The sequence below is a fragment of the Macrosteles quadrilineatus genome, unplaced genomic scaffold (assembly GCF_028750875.1).
Source record: "Macrosteles quadrilineatus isolate MER2022 unplaced genomic scaffold, UCM_ALF_1.0 Scaffold_3__2_contigs__length_128488019, whole genome shotgun sequence".
NCBI classification, from domain to species: Eukaryota; Metazoa; Arthropoda; class Insecta; order Hemiptera; family Cicadellidae; genus Macrosteles; species Macrosteles quadrilineatus.
Window position 1 is genome coordinate 92,008,841 of NW_026542596.1, and position 23,328 is coordinate 92,032,168.

General features: G+C 34.7%; 1 protein-coding gene across 1 annotated transcript; it reads right to left on the minus strand.

Annotated features, from left to right (window-relative positions):
* Window positions 1-2,751: 2,751 nt before the first annotated feature.
* Window positions 2,752-6,684, minus strand: LOC128989365 (uncharacterized protein K02A2.6-like). Its single transcript, XM_054411254.1, has one exon. It carries the CDS (start codon window positions 6,682-6,684, stop codon window positions 2,752-2,754), a length of 3,933 nt encoding a protein of 1,310 aa, XP_054267229.1.
* Between the last annotated feature and the right edge of the window lie 16,644 nt (window positions 6,685-23,328).

Below are 23,328 nucleotides of genomic sequence, written 5' to 3' on the forward strand. Positions count from 1 at the left end.
TGGTTCCTTAAGTCTACTGTAGAAAACCCTAGTTAAACCCACCATTGGTGATCAAAGTCAAAAACAGTTGCACGTCCTTTTGAAACACCTCATTGACTAATTTGTACCACTTTTCATAACGTTTTCTGAGTGTAATTATATCAAATTTATTTCAGTTCAACATAATTCTATTCTGAGGTATGTGCAAAAAATTATAAATCCTATTATCTGACTGTGTTTGTTATTGTGGTTGAACGCAAGACTACAAAACCGTCTGGGTTGAAACTCTACTCAAGGGTAGATCATCAATCCGGTCAATAGGCCTGTTGGTGTTCGTATAATCCTATCGAAGAGGCTTTGAATCTACCTTGACTTTAACAAAACGATTCAGTATTTTTATACTAACTAACTGTTTATATAAATGATTTTCCATCAACCTTATCCTTCGTTTATTGAAAGTAAAACTCGGGTAAGACTGGCAAGACATTGTACAACAAATCCAACTACTTTTTCCTACAGTCACCCGACAAAGTTGGCTTCCTTGTACTGTTTATAGTACAGAAAGCTGCTAATTGCTGCATATTTATACTTTGCCGTACGGTTTATACTTTGTCGTACGGTTTATACTTTGCCGCACATCAGGATTCCAACGAAACAACACAAAACAGCGTGGTTCTATTATGCACGTAATCCGTGTACGCTTGAAAATAGGTTGGCAACACTTAAAGATAATAATACTATGAGCAGCTGATTGACTATTATAACTACGATTTAACCTGTCATTTCGTGTTTATAGTTTCGGCATTTCTGAACTTTCTGGACTTTTCTTTTAAACGTTTTTAAAACATTCCTACGATCTTAATAAACAAGAAAATGCCTTTAAAGCATTTTTTTAGGCGCGGAAACCACTTCAAATTACAAAAACATACGGAACTATATTCTCAAAACGCGGAGCACATTTCTTGCTGAGGAAAAATAGCGGAGTGATACGGACCGCGGGTACTACTTTCTCTAGGGCATCTATTTGTGTTGCCTGCTGAACCTAAACACGTGTTGTACAGTGTTTGAAAGACTAATTATTTATATGTTTTGTAGTGACTGTAGGAAAAATATAATGTGTAACACGAGTGCAAAAGGCCTTTGCTGCACTCGAGATCATTCCGCACTCGCCTGCGGCTTTAGCGTAAACATTGCTCTCGAGTACAGCAAAGTGCCACTTTACCCACTAGTTACACAAATAACTATTTCATCATCCAATCATGACTGGATGTAAAGAAATGCCCCTTCAATGCCCAGCGTGATGGTGAGATAGGCAATATAGGCACAGTCTTCCGATTGCATTACAGAAATTGAAGGCGAAGACCGAATTAATATTTGTATCTCATTATTTTTCACAGATGACGTGTTTTATTGCTTTAAGTTCATTATATAACATCGTATTTATTTAAAAACAATTGTTTTTTCTTTTCCGAGTTCGTTTGGCTCTTCTACCCGACCGATTTTTATGATTGAAGTCTCAAAATGAAGGTATGAATGCACAGATTTCACATCAGGCATACCTACTGTTTTACTTAAAAAAAAAAACAACATAATTCAATTCATTTTCGAATTCTTACTTCAGTTTAAGATGTATTTCAGTTATAATTATATAGTCCTATATATTTTGGTATAAGAACCTTCAAGGAAATACCGGCTTTCATTAAGCTATTATTTATTCAGATCGAATGAGTGTCAAGCAAACAACAACATTCAGCAAGGTGAAAACCAACATAAAATTTATTAAACCTAGGTACTCGTCAAACCTAATTTTGTACTCGTCACTGATGAGGTTGTACACATGCTGGCCAACTGATGAGGTTGTACACATGCTAGCCCACTAATGAGGTTGTACACATGATAGCCCACTGATGAGGTTGTACACATGATAGCCAACTGATGAGGTTGTACACATGATAGCCCACTGATGAGGTTGTACACATGCTAGCCCACTGATGAGGTTGTACACATGCTGGCCAACTGATGAGGTTGTACACATGCTAGCCCACTGATGAGGTTGTACACATGATAGCCAACTGATGAGGTTGTACACATGATAGCCCATTGATGAGGTTGTTCACATGATAGCCCATTGATGAGGTTGTTCACATGATAGCCCACTGATGAGGTTGTACACATGCTAGCCCACTGATGAGGTTGTACACATGATAGCCAACTGATGAGGTTGTACACATGATAGCCCATTGATGAGGTTGTTCACATGATAGCCCACTGATGAGGTTGTACACATGCTAGCCCACTGATGAGGTTGTACACATGCTAGCCCACTGATGAGGTTGTACACATGATAGCCCATTGATGAGGTTGTTCACATGATAGCCCACTGATGAGGTTGTACACATGCTAGCCCACTGATGAGGTTGTACACATGCTAGCCCACTGATGAGGTTGTACACATGCTAGCCAACTGATGAGGTTGTTCACATGATAGCCCATTGATGAGGTTGTTCACATGATAGCCCACTGATGAGGTTGTACACATGATAGCCCACTGATGAGGTTGTACACATGCTAGCCCACTGATGAGGTTGTACACATGATAGCCCATTGATGAGGTTGTTCACATGCTAGCCCACTGATGAGGTTGTACACATGATAGCTGAAATAAAATCAAGAACTAACTTAAACTCATTTAATCATAGAACAAAATATAACATTATTTGTTTACATTTTCATAATAAACATAAAACCAAATTATCAGCTGATTCCAATATATTACACTTTTCCCTCCTCATCGTCTACCGCACCTTCTCTTCTTCGCAGTTGATCCGAATGTTTTCTTTTTATCACTCCACCACACATGACTTCATAAGAGTATAAGCCATTGCGTTTGACTATTGTTCCTGCTATCCAACCAGGGTTATTCTCTTTTTTCATCCATACTTCTTCCCCTTCACTGAATGCTCTTAAGGGTTTCTTTTGAGTTGGGTTTTGTTGTTCCTTCCAAATTTTCAGATCTAATTGTTGTCTAAGGTTTGGTTTCATGTTGTCCAACATAGTTGGCATTCTTCGACCTAGAAACAACTCTGCAGGGGCTCGTCCTGTTGTTTTTTGTGGGGCATTTCTGTAACTGAACAACACATTTTGCAATGCCAATGAAGAATCATTAATTTCTTGTTTTGTTGTTCTGTAACGCCTTTTCAAAGTCCCTATTAGACGTTCGACTAAGCCATTACTTCTAGGATGATAAGGAGTAGTTCTTATATGTCGAATTGAATGTCTCTTGAAAAATGCTTCCATTTCAGTAGAGACAAACTGTGGCCCGTTGTCAGTTACTACTTGTGATGGTATCCCATACCTGCTCATCCACGATCTTAATCTTTGAATTATGGCAGTTGAAGTCGTTGTTCTTAAACATTCAACTTCTGCCCACTTAGATAGCGCGTCAATCCCTACTAACCACATTACTCCATCAACTGGTCCAGCTAAATCCAAATGAACTCTTTCCCACACTTTTTCAGGAATGTTCCATGGATAGACCGGGACTTCTTCAATGTTTCCTCTGTTTTCTTGACATGCTTCACAAGTCTTAACATGCATTTCAACGTCTTTGTCAATGTTAGGCCACCATACATAGTATCTGGTAATTGATCTCATAGCTGAAATTCCAGGATGGCCACAGTGCAAAATTCTCAAGATTTTTTTTCTCATATTTGTTGGCACAACAACTCTACCAAACCACATCAAAACACCATCTTCAACTGATAATTCTTCTTTCCTTTGTTTAAATGTTTTAATGTTATCTGGTACCTTCTCTGGCCATGAATTTAGCACATAACTTTGTACTAATTTTATCTCCTTGTCCAAACTGCTGTTATGTTTGAGTTCCTTATAGGACACCAATGTCTCAACTTTATCCATGTTTAAAAACTTTATGTCTCTTACATCGGTAGATTCTTCTCTGATTCTCATGGGAAGACGTGATAGTGCATCAGCACAAACGTTTTCATCTCCTTTCCTGTACTTGATTTGAAAATTGTACTGATTCAGTTCTAGGGCCCATCTCACTAACCTATTGTTCATTACCTTTGGAAGATTCCGGTTTTCTCCAAATATTCTTTGAAGGGGTTTATGATCGGTGACAAGTGTGAAGCTTCGTCCATATACATATTGGTGAAACTTTCTTACAGCAAATAAAATTGCAAGTGCTTCTCGATCAATATTCGAGTATCTTTTCTCAGCATCTGAAAGAGTTCTGCTAGCATACGCGATTGGTTTTTCCAGACCATCTTCACACTTGTGCATTAAGACACTCCCAAGACCGTCTTCGGACGCATCACACACCAACACTAGAGGTTTGGATTCATCATATGGAACAACTGTGTCTTCTTCCGAAAGAATCATTTTGACCTTTGTAAATACTTCATCTTCTTTCTCTGTCCAGATCCATTTTGATCTGTTGCTAGTAAGTCGATGTAACCTTGAGCACAGCGCATGCAACCTAGGGATAAACCTTTCATAATAGTTTATGGATCCTAAAAAAGACCTAAGCTGTTTGACATTTGTAGGTTTAGGTGCCTTTTGTATTGCTTCGATCTTCTCTTTTGTTGGATGGATACCCTGTTCATCGATAATGTGTCCAAGATAGGTGACTGAATTCTGCATGAATCTACATTTTTCTTTCTTCGCTTTTAGCCCTGCGTTACTCATTCGTTTTAATACTTCCTTTAAGTTCATGAGGTGTTCTTCTTTGTTTCGGCCCGTAATGATTACATCATCTAGAAGTACCCCCACTTGTGGTATGCCTTCAAGGAGCTTCTCCATGTATTCCTGAAAGATACCTGGGCTGGAGGTTATACCAAATGGTAGTCTCTTGTATCTATAGTATCCAACGTGCGTGGATATTACCAGATATTTTCTGTCTTCCTCTGATACTTCCATTTGGAGATATGCATCTCTCAAGTCAACAACTGAATATTGCTTCCCTCGAGATACTTTATTCGTCAGTTCCTCAAAAGTTGGCAAAAGTGTTGTATGGGTAACAATGTTTGGGTTTAAGGTTACCCGAAAATCTCCACATATTCTAATTGTGCCATTTTCCTTCTCAACATTTACTGTTGGTGTTGCCCATTCGATAGGAGTTTTGGAAGGGTCTACCTTTTCTATAACACCGTCACTTACCAGTCTGTTTAGTTCTTGCTCAACTCTACTTCTTAGTGGAAAAGGCACTCTGCGAGCAGGAAAACACCTAGGCTCTGAGTCACTCTTAACATGTATCTTCGCCTGATATCCTTTAATGGTTCCCAATTCTTTCTTAAATACATCACTAAACTCAGAAATAACTTGGTTAATTTCCTCTTCGGTTACTGTAGAAGCATTTTCATCTTTATTGGTGTTATCCAACTTACGAATTGTAACACTAGGTGGTAATTTCATGTTGAAGGCAAGCATCCATGGTAATCCAAACAAAGGAGATTCGTTTCCATTTACCACAGCAGCCTTAAGTTTCCTAATCTGTCCATCAACTTTAACATTAACTTCACACTCTCCTAAAACATCCAGGGTATTGTTTCCATAAGCGACAAATTTTGTTTTACATGCCCTCAAATTTGGTGATCCTATTTGTTTCCACAGGGGCGCATCAATCATCGATGCTCTAGCTCCTGAATCAAACTCCATGGTTGTTGGTACTTCATTTAGGGTAACATTAATTTGTGCTCTTGGGATCTTCCTATTAGGTTTAAGTTCAGAAATTCCTAACTGTACCTCTTCTTCCTCAGATTTTATGTCTGTGTCGTTGATTTGGTTCAAATAGGCCTTTTTTGAACGACAATGTCGCGGAAAATGACCCATTTCCCCACAGAAGTGACATTGTTTTGTCTTTTTGGTTCCACATTGTCGTGAGAAATGACCTTGCCTTCCACATGAAAAACACTTAGACTTTTGAGCTGGACAAAATTCTCCACTGTGTACTAGTCCACACTGATTACAATCTTCTGTAGAATGGCTGTAGGTTTCTTTTGCCGAATATCTATTTTTCTTATCATAGCTATGTACCTTGTTAATTACAGGCATAGCTTCATCTAAAATATTCATTTCCCGCTTAGCTCTATCCATCGCTTCAGCTAAATCTACCAACTCATTTAAAGTTAAACGTGAACCATCTTTATTTATGCCTTCTGGCCACCTTTGCCTGATTTCAACTTCAAACTGTGGAAAGTTAACGCCACCAGCAAATCTATCCCTTACTCTTTCCTCAAAATACCTGTCGTATTTACAGTAGGAGGCTAACTCTTTTAAACGTAAGACGAAATTTGAAAAACTCTCATCATTTCCTCTCACACATTTTTCAAAGTCTAGTCTCGCTGCAAAGATTGTTTTACTAGGTTTATAAACACACCGAAATGTATCAAGCAGTTCAGTCATTGGTATGTCATAAATTTGCCTAGGTAAAACGAAATTAGATACCTTTTTGAGGGGTACAGGTCCAACATATGCTAGAAGAAGATCCCTTCTGGCCTCCTCAGTTTCATCACTGTCATCACCCAATCCCTTTACCTTGCACATCAATTGGAAGTGAGCTTCATAATCCTCCCAGTTCAATTTTTCATCATAGGGTTCTATTGAAAACTTTTCCATTCTCTTTCGCACCTCTTCTTTATTGTTCCAACCAATATCTTCACATCTTTGGGTTCGTTTTTTACTCATCGTCGCCAGTGAAATAAAATCAAGAACTAACTTAAACTCATTTAATCATAGAACAAAATATAACATTATTTGTTTACATTTTCATAATAAACATAAAACCAAATTATCAGCTGATTCCAATATATTACAATAGCCAACTGATGAGGTTGTACACATGATAGCCCACTGATGAGGTTGTACACATGATAGCCCATTGATGAGGTTGTACACATGATAGCCCACTGATGAGGTTGTACACATGATAGCCCACTGATGAGGTTGTACACATGCTAGCCCACTGATGAGGTTGTACACATGCTGGCCAACTGATGAGGTTGTACACATGCTAGCCCACTGATGAGGTTGTACACATGCTGGCCAACTGATGAGGTTGTACACATGCTGGCCAACTGATGAGGTTGTACACATGCTAGCCCACTGATGAGGTTGTACACATGCTGGCCAACTGATGAGGTTGTACACATGCTAGCCCACTGATGAGGTTGTACACATGCTGGCCCACTGATGAGGTTGTACACATGCTGGCCAACTGATAAGGTTGTACACATGCTAGCCCACTGATGAGGTTGTACACATGCTGGCCAACTGATGAGGTTGTACACATGCTAGCCCATTGATGAGGTTGTACACATGATAGCCCACTGATGAGGTTGTACACATGCTGGCACTTACCTTGATCGCCCAACTAATCAGCCAATTCTATCCCATTCTACATCTTAACTATTACAATTTTGCCATTGACAAATTTGGACACCCTGACTGGATAACCAACCCTTAATAAATTTTCTCTTGCACTAGCCTTATGAGTTGCTATGATGGTAACGAGATAACAACGTGGATGTAAACAAAGAATCATAATATATGCTTGTTAGCAAACTAATGTAAGGTTTAAATACAGTACAAAGGAAAACCACTCAAGTGAAAACCATTGATCAAAGCATAAAGTATAACAGGAGATTATTATGGTATATTATGGAAACTACCACTTTATTTGAGGTACACTATCTTACTTATTTTATTTATTTAATCTCAACTGGAACTAAAGAAATTAATTCAAATCAGCTGTTTTAACTTACTAGCCAACTGTCAAGTCAATTTTTATTCAAATCTAGAAACAGGCTTTAGAAAAACGTTTTTTAATTATTGGCTGAAAATAGTTACTTGTTTAGACACATGATTTATGCTGGAAATGTCTGCTTGTGTCGATTAATTTTTGTATTACAGTAGTATATAAAATAATATTGATTCATATAAATATGGGAACTATGACAAGAGTTTTTAATTAGCTATTTTAACTAAATAGCAGTTATGCAATCAAAATGTATTTTAGGCTATTTTTAACATGAGGGGTTATTATTGACTTTACTTTAGACAGTGCAGTGCCCGTAGACTTCTTGTTTCTATTGTAAAATCCATATCTAAACCCTTTGTAGATGTGGAAACGTTTGAGTGTGGCGATGTCGACAAAAAAATTAATATTTTGTTAGCAAAAATAGTATTAATATTATGTAAATGGGGCTAAATATGCAATTTCAATTAGAAGTTGTTTAACTAATTGAGCCCATTGTCAAATCCGTATTCTTTTTCATAAGCTATTAGAAACATATCGTTTAACATTGAATTTTAACAGTGCATTAAACTTTTTAATGCTTTTGGAACCCTGTTGATGAGTGTATGTGTTGGTGTCATTATAGTGTGTTGATGTTAGCTAAAATGTTTTTACTCTAATTTTAGGTCATATATATAATTTAAAATTTGTGCTATAAACTTTTAATATATCACCAGAAGACATGTAATAGTTTTGCCGATTCATAAGGACTACCTGTAAATTTTAAGTCTGTAGCTTTTTGATGGTTCGAAACTGGGCTGTTCCTGATCATTGGGCTTTAAATGAATGATCTTGGCTAATGAAACAGCTGATCTTAGTCAGTAACAAAGCTACACAGATCATCTCACACTCGTCCTTCACTCTTATTTGGGTTAAAATACGCACCTAGGTGGCGTCCCCATCTCAAGGATTGATCATTGATAAGAAGTATGTCTAGAAATATTTCATGAATGGTTCATAAAATGTTGTCCTAATATTTATTTATATGTATGAGCTATTATGTTAAAAATATAAACATACCTCTTTGTTTAAAGGTTGTGATTTGATACTTTGAGATGATTACCTGCTAATTACCTGTTACTTTTTCTTTATAACTACTTCCTTGAAATTGAATATGGAGGAAAATCTTCACATTGGCAATCCCCGCTCAAGCTTGCCTTTGCAATTTCGGTACATCTCAGTCAAGGATGCACTTAAGACAAGGCTGTGGTCAACCTGGATCAATCAAAATTTCTCCTCGGATTACTTTACTAGCGTTGTCGCGAGTAAGAACAAGAACTATCAAGGAATTGCTAACTGGGCCATTTTTGATAGGGAGTCTTAAGCATAAACAAACAGTAAATGGATGTAAGGTGCTCTACTCGTATGATGAAGGTATTGTGTTGATCATAAAAAGTTTTCTTAAGTTTTTATGTTAGCCTATTTTTAAATTCAAATTTTGTTTAGAATTATAATTTGTTTACTCCGCTCAATTGCACCTGGGGACCGGCCCATGGCTCGGTGTAGTTTATTTCCATTTTAAAGCATTATAAAGGAAACTCACGTTTTTACAGCAAATTTTGCTTTTTTCGGGGATTACGTTTTGGTAGGAGAGGGCCAAGTAAAATAATCAGTATTTTATCGAAACTATTTTCACCTATATCGAGTAGTCTTCAGTGTGATATTTGACCAATAATAACAACTGATTTTTCTCCCTTTTGAACTGTATTTAGTAATTTTCTAGTAGACTGTGAATAGCTCGCTACAAACACGCGTTACAAGTCTTTTGTTTACTTATTCCTGGTTATTTTGTTCAACCAACAAGGTTACTTGGCAACCCTAAAGACCAATGTTAAAAATGTTTACATTTTAATAATTTGTCGAAGCCGTTTACGAGATCTTTGTGCAAGCATACATACAAACATACATCCAAGCAAAAATTGCTCATATAAGAGTATATGGGATTTGATCTATTTACTTCGCTTGTTTACATTTCAACAGTCATACATTTTATCTTGCTACATAGATGACAGAATTTGACTATAGCGGATTAAAATAATTAATGGTATCAGCAAACTGACGCATCCATTAGCTTGACATTAAAATAGAAAATTCTACAATCTTTAGGAGTAAAATTTAAAACAATTATACCGAGTAACCGGAAAGGGTGACTGGTAAAGCGACAACAGGATTGAATCTGACCTGGGCCAGGGGTGACTATGGTAAAAACTGAGAGGTAAAATTGAGTTTTTTTATCGATCAATGAACAAAAGTATCTCAATCATGTGTAACTGTTGATTAAGTTGATTAGATGATTAAGTAGATTAATCTACTTATTAAGTAGAACCACGTTCTCTTCTGTGTCTTCTCCTTGCGCGAAACACAGGTGTAACAGATAAATAAATGAAATAGTATGCTCTACCATGATCTCCTGCAGGGAGAGCCTCTCGTAAGAGATGAAGTAAATTAAAAAAAAACCACTAAGCTTTTTAAAACTTATATCTTAATGCACCGGAAATAAATGTTGTTACACCTATGATTCATCTATGTAACGTAATAGGCCTACATTTTTAGTTCTAAAAACGTTTATTCTATGCTTTTCAAGTAATGTCATTTGTTATAATTTGTTCAAATCATCAATCAATCAATTATTGAGATGGGGACGCCACCTAGGTGCGTATTTTAACCCAAATATGAGTGAAGGATGAGTGTAGAATGGTGTGTAGCTTTGGTGTGACCTGTGTAGCTTTGTTACTGACTAAGATCAGCGGTTTCATTAGTCAGGATCATTTATTTAAAGCCCAATGATCAGGAACAGCTGGGTCCAGTTTCTAACCATCAAAAAGCTTCTAACTTTTCTCAGGATCGAACCGGCGACCTTTTGATTTCTAGGCGAGCACTATAACCACTCAGCTACCCAGCCATAAAGATTGGTCAGACCTTTAAGTAAATCGTAAACGGTTTCAAATGTGAATTCTGACTTTAAGGTAAAGCCAGGTTAAATTTTGTAAATTGTGTATATTTCAAGTTTGTGAGGGAGAACCGTTTTCCGAACCCCAAAACAAGTTATCGGTTTGTCTCATCCTGAAAATATTCCTTCGGGCGCTCTCGTGCAATACTAATACAGAGAGGATACAGTTATGGGGGAGGGAGAGAGAGTGTGTGTTTGAAGGGAGGGGAGGGGTAAAGAGATCTGTCAACGTAGGCTATCACCCGTCAACAACCTCCAGTCAGCTGCCAATCCACTCAGTCTCGTGTGTTAAATGTTATCTTTGTTGAAGTGATTCACCTTTGAGAATCCGATCACGTGTCTTTCACTAGGAGAACTAATGAGGGACTTCATGAAAAGAATTTATAAGCAATAATTTTTTATAACCGTAAATTTTATCTAAACGATCGTTGTTAGGGATATTGTGTCGTGAAGATATTAGCGTATGGTTTTTTATTGCTAAGCCTTTGAAGTTGTGTATTAGCCACGTATTAGCCAATAGGAAGAGCGAGATCAGACTAAACATTGCAAGAACAAAAAGAAAATACGAATAGTTACCGGCAGATTGAGATGGAATCGCCCCTAAGAGGGCCAAGTGCTTTGCCAATAACGTTTTTGAATCTTTTTGGCAGGTATCAAATAAGGCCCAGACAGCACACTTTATCCCAGGGACATCCCATAGTAGTCCCATATGTCCTGAGAATGTCTCGGGATATGTGCGCTATCCTCAGGATATCCCGCAAAATCCCGGGACGAGTACGAAATCCACAGGATATCCTACAATATACCGTAATGTCCCGGGATTTGTAAGTTAACCTCAGGATATCCTGTAAATCCCGGGATATGTACGAATGCCATAGGATATCCCAGAATGTCCCATGACATCCCGGGACATGTACAAAATCCACTGGATATCCTGTAATGTCCCGTAATGTCCCGGTAACAAACTGAAGAAAAAAATACTACCACTGATGAAATGTACAGTATATCTAAATTTAAATGTTCAACAAGGTCCAACAAGGCTAGTGCTTTCAGAAACTTGGTTTCCATCTTCAGGCTGTGTTTACACTAGTACAAAAAGTAAATATTTACTTAATAAATTAATTTTAAACAAAGTTAAAACAGATGATTTAAAGGATATTGGAAAAATAAAAAATAATATTAGAAAAATTAATCTTTTGAATTTTGGATATGTTACAGTGTTGTTCTTGATGTAATTATTTTCAGTAATTCCGAATTTATAATTGGGCCGTCTTCATTATTTAACAAATAATTTTGGTCTGTTTTTTTTTTTCTAAAACTAAGATTCCCACACATTAAGATGTTGAGGTTTTATAATTTATTTTAAAAGTTTAGGGTTTCCCAGATTGAAAATATGTCTTGTTAATACTATGGCTAGCAAGGGTTGACTTTACTTTACTGACATATTACTACCACTGAGTTCAGGAAAACTAGAGTTCTATCATAGTTGTGTGAAATGTGAATTTAATTCTAACTTTAAATTAATAAAACAACAAAAAACTAATTTTAATCATATAACAATCAATTATTACAGTGCTAATCTAATGGTGATTAAATAATCTATATTCAAATACCAGTATCCTCTCCAACTACCAGAAAAACAATTCAACTACTTGAGGTCTAAACAGATTAACAGAATCATATATAGCCTATACTGTAGTATCAAAAATATTTTAAGTATTGCGACCATTGCAACTGACGGCTACTCTTTAACCACTTGAAAACACCCATAATAAACAAGCGCAGATAGCTCAGGAGGTTAAGGTAAGAGGCTCGCAAGGCGAAGGTACCAGGTTCGAAACCCGTCTGGGCCAAAAACTTGTTTCTCGTTTTTTTCTTCAAAATTTGTGTTTATTAACTATTTAATCAATTTACTAAACTTATAATTAAGCTTTTCGTACTAAATCTATATTATTTTGTGTTTTTTATGTTCAGGCCAAGACCACACTTTATCCCAGGGACATCCCATAGTAGTCCCATATGTCCTGAGAATGTCCTGAGGACTACCCTGGGATGACCTCGGATGTCCCACGGATATGCGTGTGAGCTTATCCGTAGGACATCCCCGGGCGGGGACATTAGGCATTCCTGTGGATATCCTGTGATATCCCAAGTTGACCATAGGACCACTATGGGATATCTTGCATATCCTGTCGCAATATCCGTGGGATGTCCTGAGGAGAAAGTGTGCTGTCTGGGGGGTGGCGTCGTCCTGTAATCCAGCTACTTAGAGGTCACGGATTGTGGATATTTATAGGCATGCACTGTGGATGGGATACTCCCTGGTGTGGATTAACATCCGCACTAGTGGGTACTACTACTATCCGCAGTACTATCCTGATAATTAGACCAATTCGTATATACCAAGGAAAAAATGTGGTTCGGATTCCACTATAAACTGTAGGTCCCTTAGTTGTCATTAGCTGTTTGGGCTGATAATTAACAGCTGTGTCTAAGGAATGTCGGCCTTAGTCACTAACAAGACTACAAGATCGCGCCACTCATCCTACACTCATCTTCATTCATACTTGGCTTAAAATACGTACATAGTATGGTCGCCATTTCATAAGAAAGTATAAAGTATAAAGTATACGTATAAAGTAGGATATACCGTTGCTAAGTAACTGTGTCTGGAGGAAGTGCTGTAGGAGTAGTGGAGAACTACCGGTTTTACCCCACTTTAGACATGTTTTTCCCATGTTATTCTTATGGGGATTATTTTTGGCCACCAAATCTAAAATCCTGATCTTTGCCTGCAAATCCCTATAAAAATTGTCAAACCTTATTTCTTAGTTATTCCCCATAAATATATTCGATATTAAGCAAAAATAAAAAAAATCATTTATTGACCCATGTATGTGTATATGTATAGTAGTATAGTTTGTCGCTGCCGTTTTTTGAGGTGCGAGGTTTTTGGGCCAACTCCCCCCCCCTCACCCCTCACCCCCTCACCACTCCCCTCTGCCCCATGCACAATTGCTAGTACATCTATCATTCCCCTTTCCAATTGATATATTATATTTCTATTTCAAAATCATGTATGTGCGTGGTTTGCACACGAACTCGGCTCATGGCGTGGGCACGCTCCGGGCTCCTGCTTCTTGCCTCTAGTGGTGGGGCTGTGAAATGGTATCCTTAGTGGAAATCCATGAATTCTGGCTACTTGGGAACCCAAGCCATTTGACATAGAATAAATCACCTTTTCTCCTAATTACCTTTTCTACTAAATACATGTCTTTATATTTGGTCTTTAACAACTCCTCTGTATAGAAGCCTCCTCTGATTATATTACCATTTTCATCTTTCAAGATATAAGTCACAGGCTTTGTATTCTTAACTTCTACTATTGTAAATAGTTCCCCTGTCCAATTTGGGGTATATCCTTTACTAAACACATGTTTATATTTGGAAATTCTCACGCTATCACCTACCTTATATCTTGGCTTTTTAACTTGCACTACTTTAGAAGTGCTTTCATGCAACCTCTCATGCACATATTTACTGTTCTTAATATTCACTTGGTTAGGCTTCATACCTATAGATCTATGCACTTTATTATTATATTTTCGAATTAACTTTGGAAGTAAATCCAACCATTTATAACTCCCCTGAGCACTAAATTCTCTATATAACCAATTCTTTAAAGTTCTCTGAAACCTCTCCACAATTGCAGCCTTAGTTGTAGAAAATGTGTGATAGTGATTAATATTTAATTTTTTCATTAGTTTGCTAAAATATTGATTAAAAAATTCTTTTCCATTGTCGGATTGAATGTTTTTAACCCCCTTTGGTAGAATGGTTTTAATGGCTTCTGTAACCACCAACCCTGTCTTATTCTTTAGTGGAGCAGCATAAGCTTTTTTAGAAAATGTATCTATTAAAGTTAAAATATATTTATTGCCAGAATTTTCTCTAGCATAGTTTTGCATATCAATTAAATCTATTTGTATGGTTTCGTTTATACCCAATACTTTAAAAGACCTTCTAATGAAATTCTTTCTTGCAGGCTTATGAAGTTCGTATGCAATTTCATTCATTTTTTATAACATCATCCTTTCCTGTAACTCTAAATACATCACCATTAGCCCCAATCAATAGATTATCTTCCATTCTTTTAAATACATAGTTTTCTGGTATATATGGTCTATTATCTATATACTTAAATCCACTCAAAGATGTGGGGTCAGCAACTAATAAATCAGGATTATATTCCATCAAATTAAAAATTTTTTCTCCATATACAAATTTTGATCCATCGTAATGCATAGCCTGTGACATTAGACAAATATCATCCGAATGTTCTCCCTCTGGTAGATTCCTTATAAATTGTTTTTTGGCATCCCAACATTTTTCTTTTTTATCAAAATTTATAGTCTGTTCTTTTATAACACAGTCAGTTTCATCAATGGCAGGTTTAACACGTACTAACCTTTTATTATAAAAACTCCAATAGCCTGCTTCCATTTTTGGAACTTGTGAAACATTCACAGCATCTTTACTATCTGTACCTTCCATCAAATTGCTAAGTTTCTGTTTCTTAGCATTCCAAACACCATTCTCTGATTCTAAAAATTCATAATTATTATCATCTTGTATAAATTTACCATCTTCTTTTCGTATTAAAGTCTGTTGTAAAGTGGGCACATCATCTAAACTCTCACCCTTTTCTACATTAGTAATTTTCCGTTTCTTAGCATTCCAAACACCATTCTCTGATTCTAAAAATTCATAATTATTATTGTCTTGTACAAATGTACCACCATCTGTTCGTATTAAAGTCTGTTGTAAAGTGGGCACATCATCTAAACTTTCACCCTTTTTCACATTAGTAATTTTCTGTTTTTTAGCATTCCAATTTTTATTCTTAGATTCTAAAAACTCATATTTAGTTTTACCTTGTAAAAAGACATCACCTTTTCTAGTTAATGTCTGTCCCAAAGTTGATACATCATCTACAAACTCCCCATCTTTAACATTACCAATTTTACGGTTTAAACAATTCCAACTATCGTCTTGTAAATTTAAAGTAGGTTCACTACTCATGGTTGCCGCCCTGGGTTCTGCAGGCTTATTATATGGATTATATAAACGATAAAATTTATCTATAAACATATTTTTATTTAATAAATAATTCCACTTTCTCTCAATTCCTCAATAATGGAATCTATTTCATTATCCACTCCTGAGTTACCAGCTTGGCGACTTAGCCAAAGAAGTCTTAACCTATCTACAAGCTCATTAGGATCATCCCAATAAATATAGTCTATTTTATTACCAGTCACTTGTCTCAAACCTTCACCAACAGATTTAAATAGAGGTTTGATTATATTAAGATATTTAGTATGTCTATTACTTGAAATTGGTGCACCATCTTTGTAACTCTTTAAATGTCCATTTGTAGCTTCCAAAATTTCTTTATAATTTTGCAAATCAGCCGGAGTATAGTTCTCAGGTTCTTTTAACGTTAACAATTCCCATAAACCTTTTGTCCCCTTGTAGGTTTTATTTGCAACTGTAACATCATCATTGGCAATATCAACTTCCTTATTTCCAATAAAAAATTTATTTGCTTCTCGTCTAATACCATATGTAGTGTCTGTCATACTACTTTTACTGAGGTAATTTCCTAAATAGTCTGATGCTAAAAGACCAAAATCTAATTTCTGTGGAGTGGATGGTTGTAATGGTTGTAATGGTTGTAATCTTGGTATCATTGATATTCTAGATGGAGTCATTGGGAGTATCTCCATTCGAGGCCTCTCTGATGTGATTTTCTTTAATTCTTGTAATGGCTCTATTAAAGGTTGGAATGTTTGGAACCTCTCTTCAGCCTCTAGAAACTTGCCACGTTTTAAAGCTCTATATTTCTCTCTTATTTGATTTGCAGAGTCAACCAATTCTTGTTGAATATTTTTCATCTTTTATTTACATTTTATTTATCTCATTTGACAAAGGATTATACTCAAACACTTTATCATGTATTATCAAACAATATGCAGATGTATTTGCTGGTACATTTTCTGCAGTTTCAATCTCTAATTTAATATCAACAATTCCTTCCTTCACTGTTTCGTTCTGTCTAGAACAATCTATTACGGTTAGTGGATATTTCTTCATAAACTCGGCCCTACTAATCATAGGATCTGGGATAGTATTATAGTAAGTCTCTCTAAACCTCATAAACATCTCATAAGCTTTAGAGACATCTCCATTTTCAAAGTCGAGATTTAAATCACTGTAAGGATAATATTCAGAGTTTAGAAATACTTTGAGATTTTTTAATTTACAGTGATCAAATTCATCAGTTCTTTTTCGTGCACTATTATCCCTAGCTGTTTGGAAACCAAATATAATATACCTAGGCTTCTCTAAACTTGAAGACGTCTTTACTGACCATGTATGTCTTGTGGTATTAGGATATGATGGAAGTTCATGCAGCTCTAAGCTTCTAAATGCAATTTGCAAATTTTTATTTTGCAATAACATCTTTTGTAATTGTAACTTCTCCCCATCTGATGGTATCACATGTGGCATCACCCATTGAATTGAGTTAAGTGTAATTTTAGGAATCAAATCAGCAGTGCCACTGGCTGGAGCACTAGCGGTTGTTAATATACAATTCAAATCATTTTTGGATCTTTTCAACACCAATTCTTGTTTGACATTTACTAATACCTTATTAAAATCCTCAAATACACCCATTAACAGCTCTAATGGTAAACATGTACTAAACTTGCCACCTTTATGGAACTCTTTTAAATTCGTGTCAGAATCAAATGCTACATTTGACAATTTAGTAGTTTTATTATAAGAGCTCAATATTTTCATAAGACTAGAAATTCCTGGGTTTCTTACAATGTCTATTTCTTTACCTGCGACTTCGTATCTAATTTCATCAAATAAGAACGCAAATGCATTATTTATAAAATGACCTTTATCATGATTTTCAATTTCTCCCTTAATATACAGATAACTTCTACATGGGAGAGTTAGCAAATCTTGATTATTAATACATATTCGAATTTCATCAGAATTATTTATTGCTAAAGTGTTGTGGGGAACATAGGAGTGATTTGTAATTTTAACCACACTATCGTCGAATTGGGATTTCCCTGTAACGTCTAGAAAATCTTCCATTTTTATTAATAGAAAATTTTAACTTTAGTCCTATTGACTTTAGGAACCTAGCATTTTGTACACTTATAGATAAATTCTTATAAATTCTCATATCTTTTTTATATGACAAGTAATTGTAGTTTCTTCTCCGTTAAAGTCAATTGCCTTGTCATGCTGATCGGCAAATGTAATACTGACAACATCTAAACTTCTCTTATTTACAGGAAAATATATAATATTTCTTGGAACTTCAATAATTTTGTAGCCAGGAGGAGCTTCTGGATAAAAGCTATGTATGGTGTGTGATTTGTTGCCATTTAAATAGGACCCGTTTGCAATATTACATTTTACTCTAATCACATTTACATTATTAATGTTTATTTTATTTGTAGATTCAAACTGAACACCAGGAGTAGAAACACCTTTAAATCCCAATAAAACAGACCCTAAACATGGTTTTGTAAAATCAAACACGTGGCTAGAAAGTAGTGTAGCTTTCATAGTTTTATTATTAGCTGTAAGGAAAAAGTCTGGGACTTGCTTTTGAATTTCCTTTGCAAGCTCAACCACCTCATATGTTCCTTCAGAAATTTCTATTGTAACTGGAGCATTGTGGTCATAATAGAAAACATCATCACCTTCACTAATGGTTAATTTTTTTCCTTTAAGTTGATTTAATTTTGGAATAAGCCCTTTGAATAAAAGTTTGGATTTAGTATTAATTAATGCTTCTCCATTTTTATCTATTATAACTTTAAGTTTGCCATTTAATAACTGGTTTAAATCATCAACTGAGATATCTGTTTTTGGTAATGTTATTTTCTCTACTTTGTAATATGTTAAAGTATTTAGAGGTTTTTTCACATTAAATATAGAATTATAACTTTGAAAATCTACTAATCCAATTACATAATCATCATTTAATTCTATGGGAGGAAAGAACACTGACTTTAGCTCTGGCTCTGTACCCGAAAATGTTATAGTAAATGAATCCATTTTTATAAAGAAATATTTTTTATGAATGATAAACATAAAATTCCACAAATAGAACTATTTAAATCTTGTATTTGATCAGTTGTATAGAATATTTTATATCCCTCAAAATATTTAATTACTTCTTTTGGAGGTTGGATTCCAAATGGGTCAAAATAAATTACAATATCTTTATTTTTACGATATGCTGTCCAATGTGTGCCAGATGAACTGTCTAAATTAACTATTCCGCACTCTTTTACTCTTGGTGTTAGATTTTTTAGCTCGCTTTTTAGGTACACCCCTCTGAAGTGAGGCACGTCTTTTGCGGCCTCTAACAGCTGGTAGTTGTCCATCTTTTTTATTAAATTTTAATCCCATTCCCATTTTTGCTTTTGCCTTCATCAAATTTGTCACTGCGTAAGCAGCAGCCTTTTCAGCAAGACTTGCATCATTGGCTGTAACTCTAGTCCAAGCTAAGTCTGCTAATCTCATGTCTGCTTTGTTCCGAGCAGCGGTATCGGGATTATTCATGTAGAATATGTCATGCTCTTTACAATAAGAGTCTAGTTTATTTTTTGGAGGTACATTTTTAGCTAGATTCTCACGTATATTCGTTCCAGGTCCACAGTATCGATATGATGGTATGTGAAGTGGGAATGGAAGGTTATTTATAAGAGTATTCAATAACCCTCGACCTCTGTATGGCTTTAGGAATAAACCTTTGCCCTTTTTACATGTTTTCTTATTAACATTTTTTACCATTTTTATTATATAAAAAATGTCTTTTATTCAACAAAAACACAAATTTAAAATAGTAAATACTAAGGAAAATATACCAAAGAAGTTGGGTCTATTTCCTACCAATATTCGATGTGTTATTTGCGGTCCAAGTGGAAGTGGGAAGACGGTTGTAATTTATAACTTAATTGTAAGAAAGGAAGGATTAAAATTTACAAACTTATATTTAATATCCAAATCGTTAGAACAAGAAAAATATAAAAAAATAATTGAAATATTTAGTTTGTGTGATGAAGTGAAATTACACACGTTTACTGACTGTGAAATCACACCAAATGATGTAAAATCACAGTCAGTTGTTGTATTTGATGACATAAATAGTCCAAATATTACACAATTTTTCTCAATGGGTCGACATAAAAATATTAACTGTTTTTACTTGTGTCAATCTTACAGCAAAGTACACAAACATTTACGTGATAATGTAAATTTCCTAATATTATTCAAACAAGATGATTTAAATTTAAAACATGTATATCACAATCATGTTGGTAATGACTTTTCATTTGACCAATTTAAAAATCTCTGTCATCAATGTTGGGATAAAACTAAATATGGCTTTTTCGTAATAGACAAAGAAAGGCCAAAGAATAATGGCAAATATAGATTTATGTTTGACCAATTCTATCAAGAGGATGGTAAGGGTAAATAAATGAAAGATTTTTTTAACATTTGCATTTATTATATATCTACACATTTTAAACATCAATTTTATAATGACCAAACGCAAGAGTATTGATGCCATCTTCAAGAATAAACCTCTTGTCATCGTCAAACGATAGTACTTTCTTATTCATGGTCAAGGTTTGAAGATGATGATTTGTAGATTTAATTCTTGTCACATTCTCATAGTAATCTTGCCCAGTTGCAAGACAGTTCAAATAATGTTGATGTCTAAGGAGATGTTTAACAGTGGCACCATCAGCTCCTTTAGCTTTCTTCACCTCTAAAGCTTGCTTGTCTTCTTCATATAACCATTTTAGAGGAATGTAAGAATATAACTTTGGTCTTAAACCACAATATTCATACATAATATGACCACCTAATTCATCTTTAAACTTTCCAGTGACTTTTTTATTTTTATCAGAGTATAAGAAATGGTCTTTACTATATCCAGAGGTATCAAAATAGTGTAAGTCACATTCTATTTCCTTGTAAAAGTCCTCTGTAACTATAGCATACATTAATGAATCTGTATCTGTCATTAGAAATCTTTTATTCTTAAATTTTGACATATAATTATAGTGGAAATCATACATTATTACTTTACTGATATCCAAAATCGTCATTCCTAAATATATTGGTTTATTAAACTTTACAACTAATTTATTTAAATGTATAGCATGTAAATTGTTATCAAACTTTTTGCTACAGTCAAACCTTGGATTAGTGACATATTTTGTTAATAGTGACTCATCCTTGAGATATATATCACGAAACTTGCGTTGATTCATGATTGTTCGACCAAAGAGACTATTATTTAACAATTTATAAAAGTCTTTTTTGAAATCAGTTTTAGCACATTTGCGTTTTTCAATATTAAAATTAATATAGGGCGCAAGCCATTTAGACTGTCTAAATTTTAAAATTCTATGGTATTTTGTTACAATCAAACCCAATTCCTCATATTTTTGTAATGCTTTATAATGTAAAATATATTTAGTTTTGTCATTTAAATTTGGCATTAATTTGCCATTCATTTTCTCTGGTGCTAATGGATAGTCATTATGTAAATCATGTAAGCTTTTATCATATTTTAAATCAACTTCTAAAATGTATCCAAACTCATCATTTTGATTATATTTGTAGTCTATCTCATTCGTCCAACAAAATCCATCCATAGGTAGCTGCTCGCACATCGCTGTTGAGTATAGCGAGTTACAATCTAAATATATTAAATAGACACTCTCTTAAATGGGATCATAGTGTTCACCCATATATCTATTATTTGCTTTAGCGTAACGTGTAGAAATCATACTGACTCCTCCTCGAATCGCACTTTCTATGAACAAATGCATGTCAATATCTTTGAATAATTGTAATTTTATTCCTGTCATTCTAAGACAGGCCTCCCATGTAAGTCCAGGAAGTGAATACATATGTACAGGGTCAAGTTTGTAATCTTTTAAACACAGGTCTCTAAATGTCTCAAACACATCAGCCAGTAGCAATACATCTGTTTTATCATGATATTCTTGTAAATTATTTATATTAAAATGGGTCCATACATTTTTAGCATGTTCATATTCATTGGGAGAGATATGTTCTTTAGTTATAGAACTGTAAAATGTTTCAATTGGGGGTAGAGACTCTGCGAACTTATCTGGTCCCGTCATATATTCATAGGGATATACACCTTTACGTTGTAGTAGTGGATTTTGTATGAATCTAAATGTGTTCAAATTGGAAGCCAATTTATATAATGGAAGGGACAGAAAGTTGTATGAATCTAAAAATACTAAATCATCAACAGAGAATGATATATATTTTTCCATATCTTTAGCTATACAATTTAATTTACGTTTATTAAACTTTCCCAAATGTTGCATTATTATGTGACCATCATAATTTTTCAAGTTATGGAAGAATACTGGTATTTTCTTTGTTACTTTATAATTTAAATTACAATCATTGTGGGCAGCTCCACGGTATTGGCCAGAGGAATGGCAATGATCTCTCACCCTATCAAAATATAGGGGCTTTTCACAAATATGACAATGTGTTGAGTTTTGGAAAGATACCTCTTGCTCAGGGGTCATTTGAAGAGGAATATATATTGCCATTTGATTTTTAATATAATCATAAGTCTGAAATAATCTTTCAAAAAACACATCCATAATATTTGTGCCACTGTACAACTCTTCAGAAATAATTTTTGAATCTTTTACTACGACAAATGCAAATCCCGATGGAATATGTATATTAGAGTTTATAAAGCATTCAAAATCTGCATAAATTACATATGGGGCTTTAAGTTGATATTTATAATTTTTAAATTGTAATGTATCTTGTTTAGACATTTCCACTCGTTGAGCATCAAAGTTTTTACAATATATTGTATGACGTTCTAATATATCATTAGTGTAAAAATGTTGCAAACACAACTTGCAAAAATGCTTTTTATGGTCATCTTTTGTAGAGTGGAACATTAACCTATCAAAATCACGAATTAAACAGTAATGTGATTTACGACCTTCTTGTAATAACAATAGATCTACATGAGTATTACTAGTATTCAGTTTAGTTGTTCTTAATGGATGTATAAATTTATCATATTCAACCCCAAATACATTAACACTTATATTATTCTGTGTTTCAAATTTATCTATATCAGATATTTTTACTGGATATTTTATATTTGCCATATTTAACTGACTTTCATAGGGTACATAATTAGAAACCCTTTCAGCATGTTCATTAGAGTTCCTTGGATGTAAAGCTGCTAAAATCGACCAAAGAAAGCATTTATTATCATAATTCTTTATATTTAAAACAGCATGTTTTGATTGAATACTTTTTGGTGTGGGGATATATGACTTTGGAGTTAGGGGTTTATACTTGTAAACGTGCAACTGCCAATATTTAGTATGGTCATATATCCATCCACTGCCTTGGGCTTGATATTTGTGTATGGAAGCATCAATCTTTAAAAGTGCAT

Excerpts from the sequence above, each read along its gene's own strand:
- LOC128989365 (XM_054411254.1), bottom strand. The coding sequence starts at position 6,684 with ATGAGTAAAAAACGAACCCAAAGATGTGAAGATATTGGTTGGAACAAT.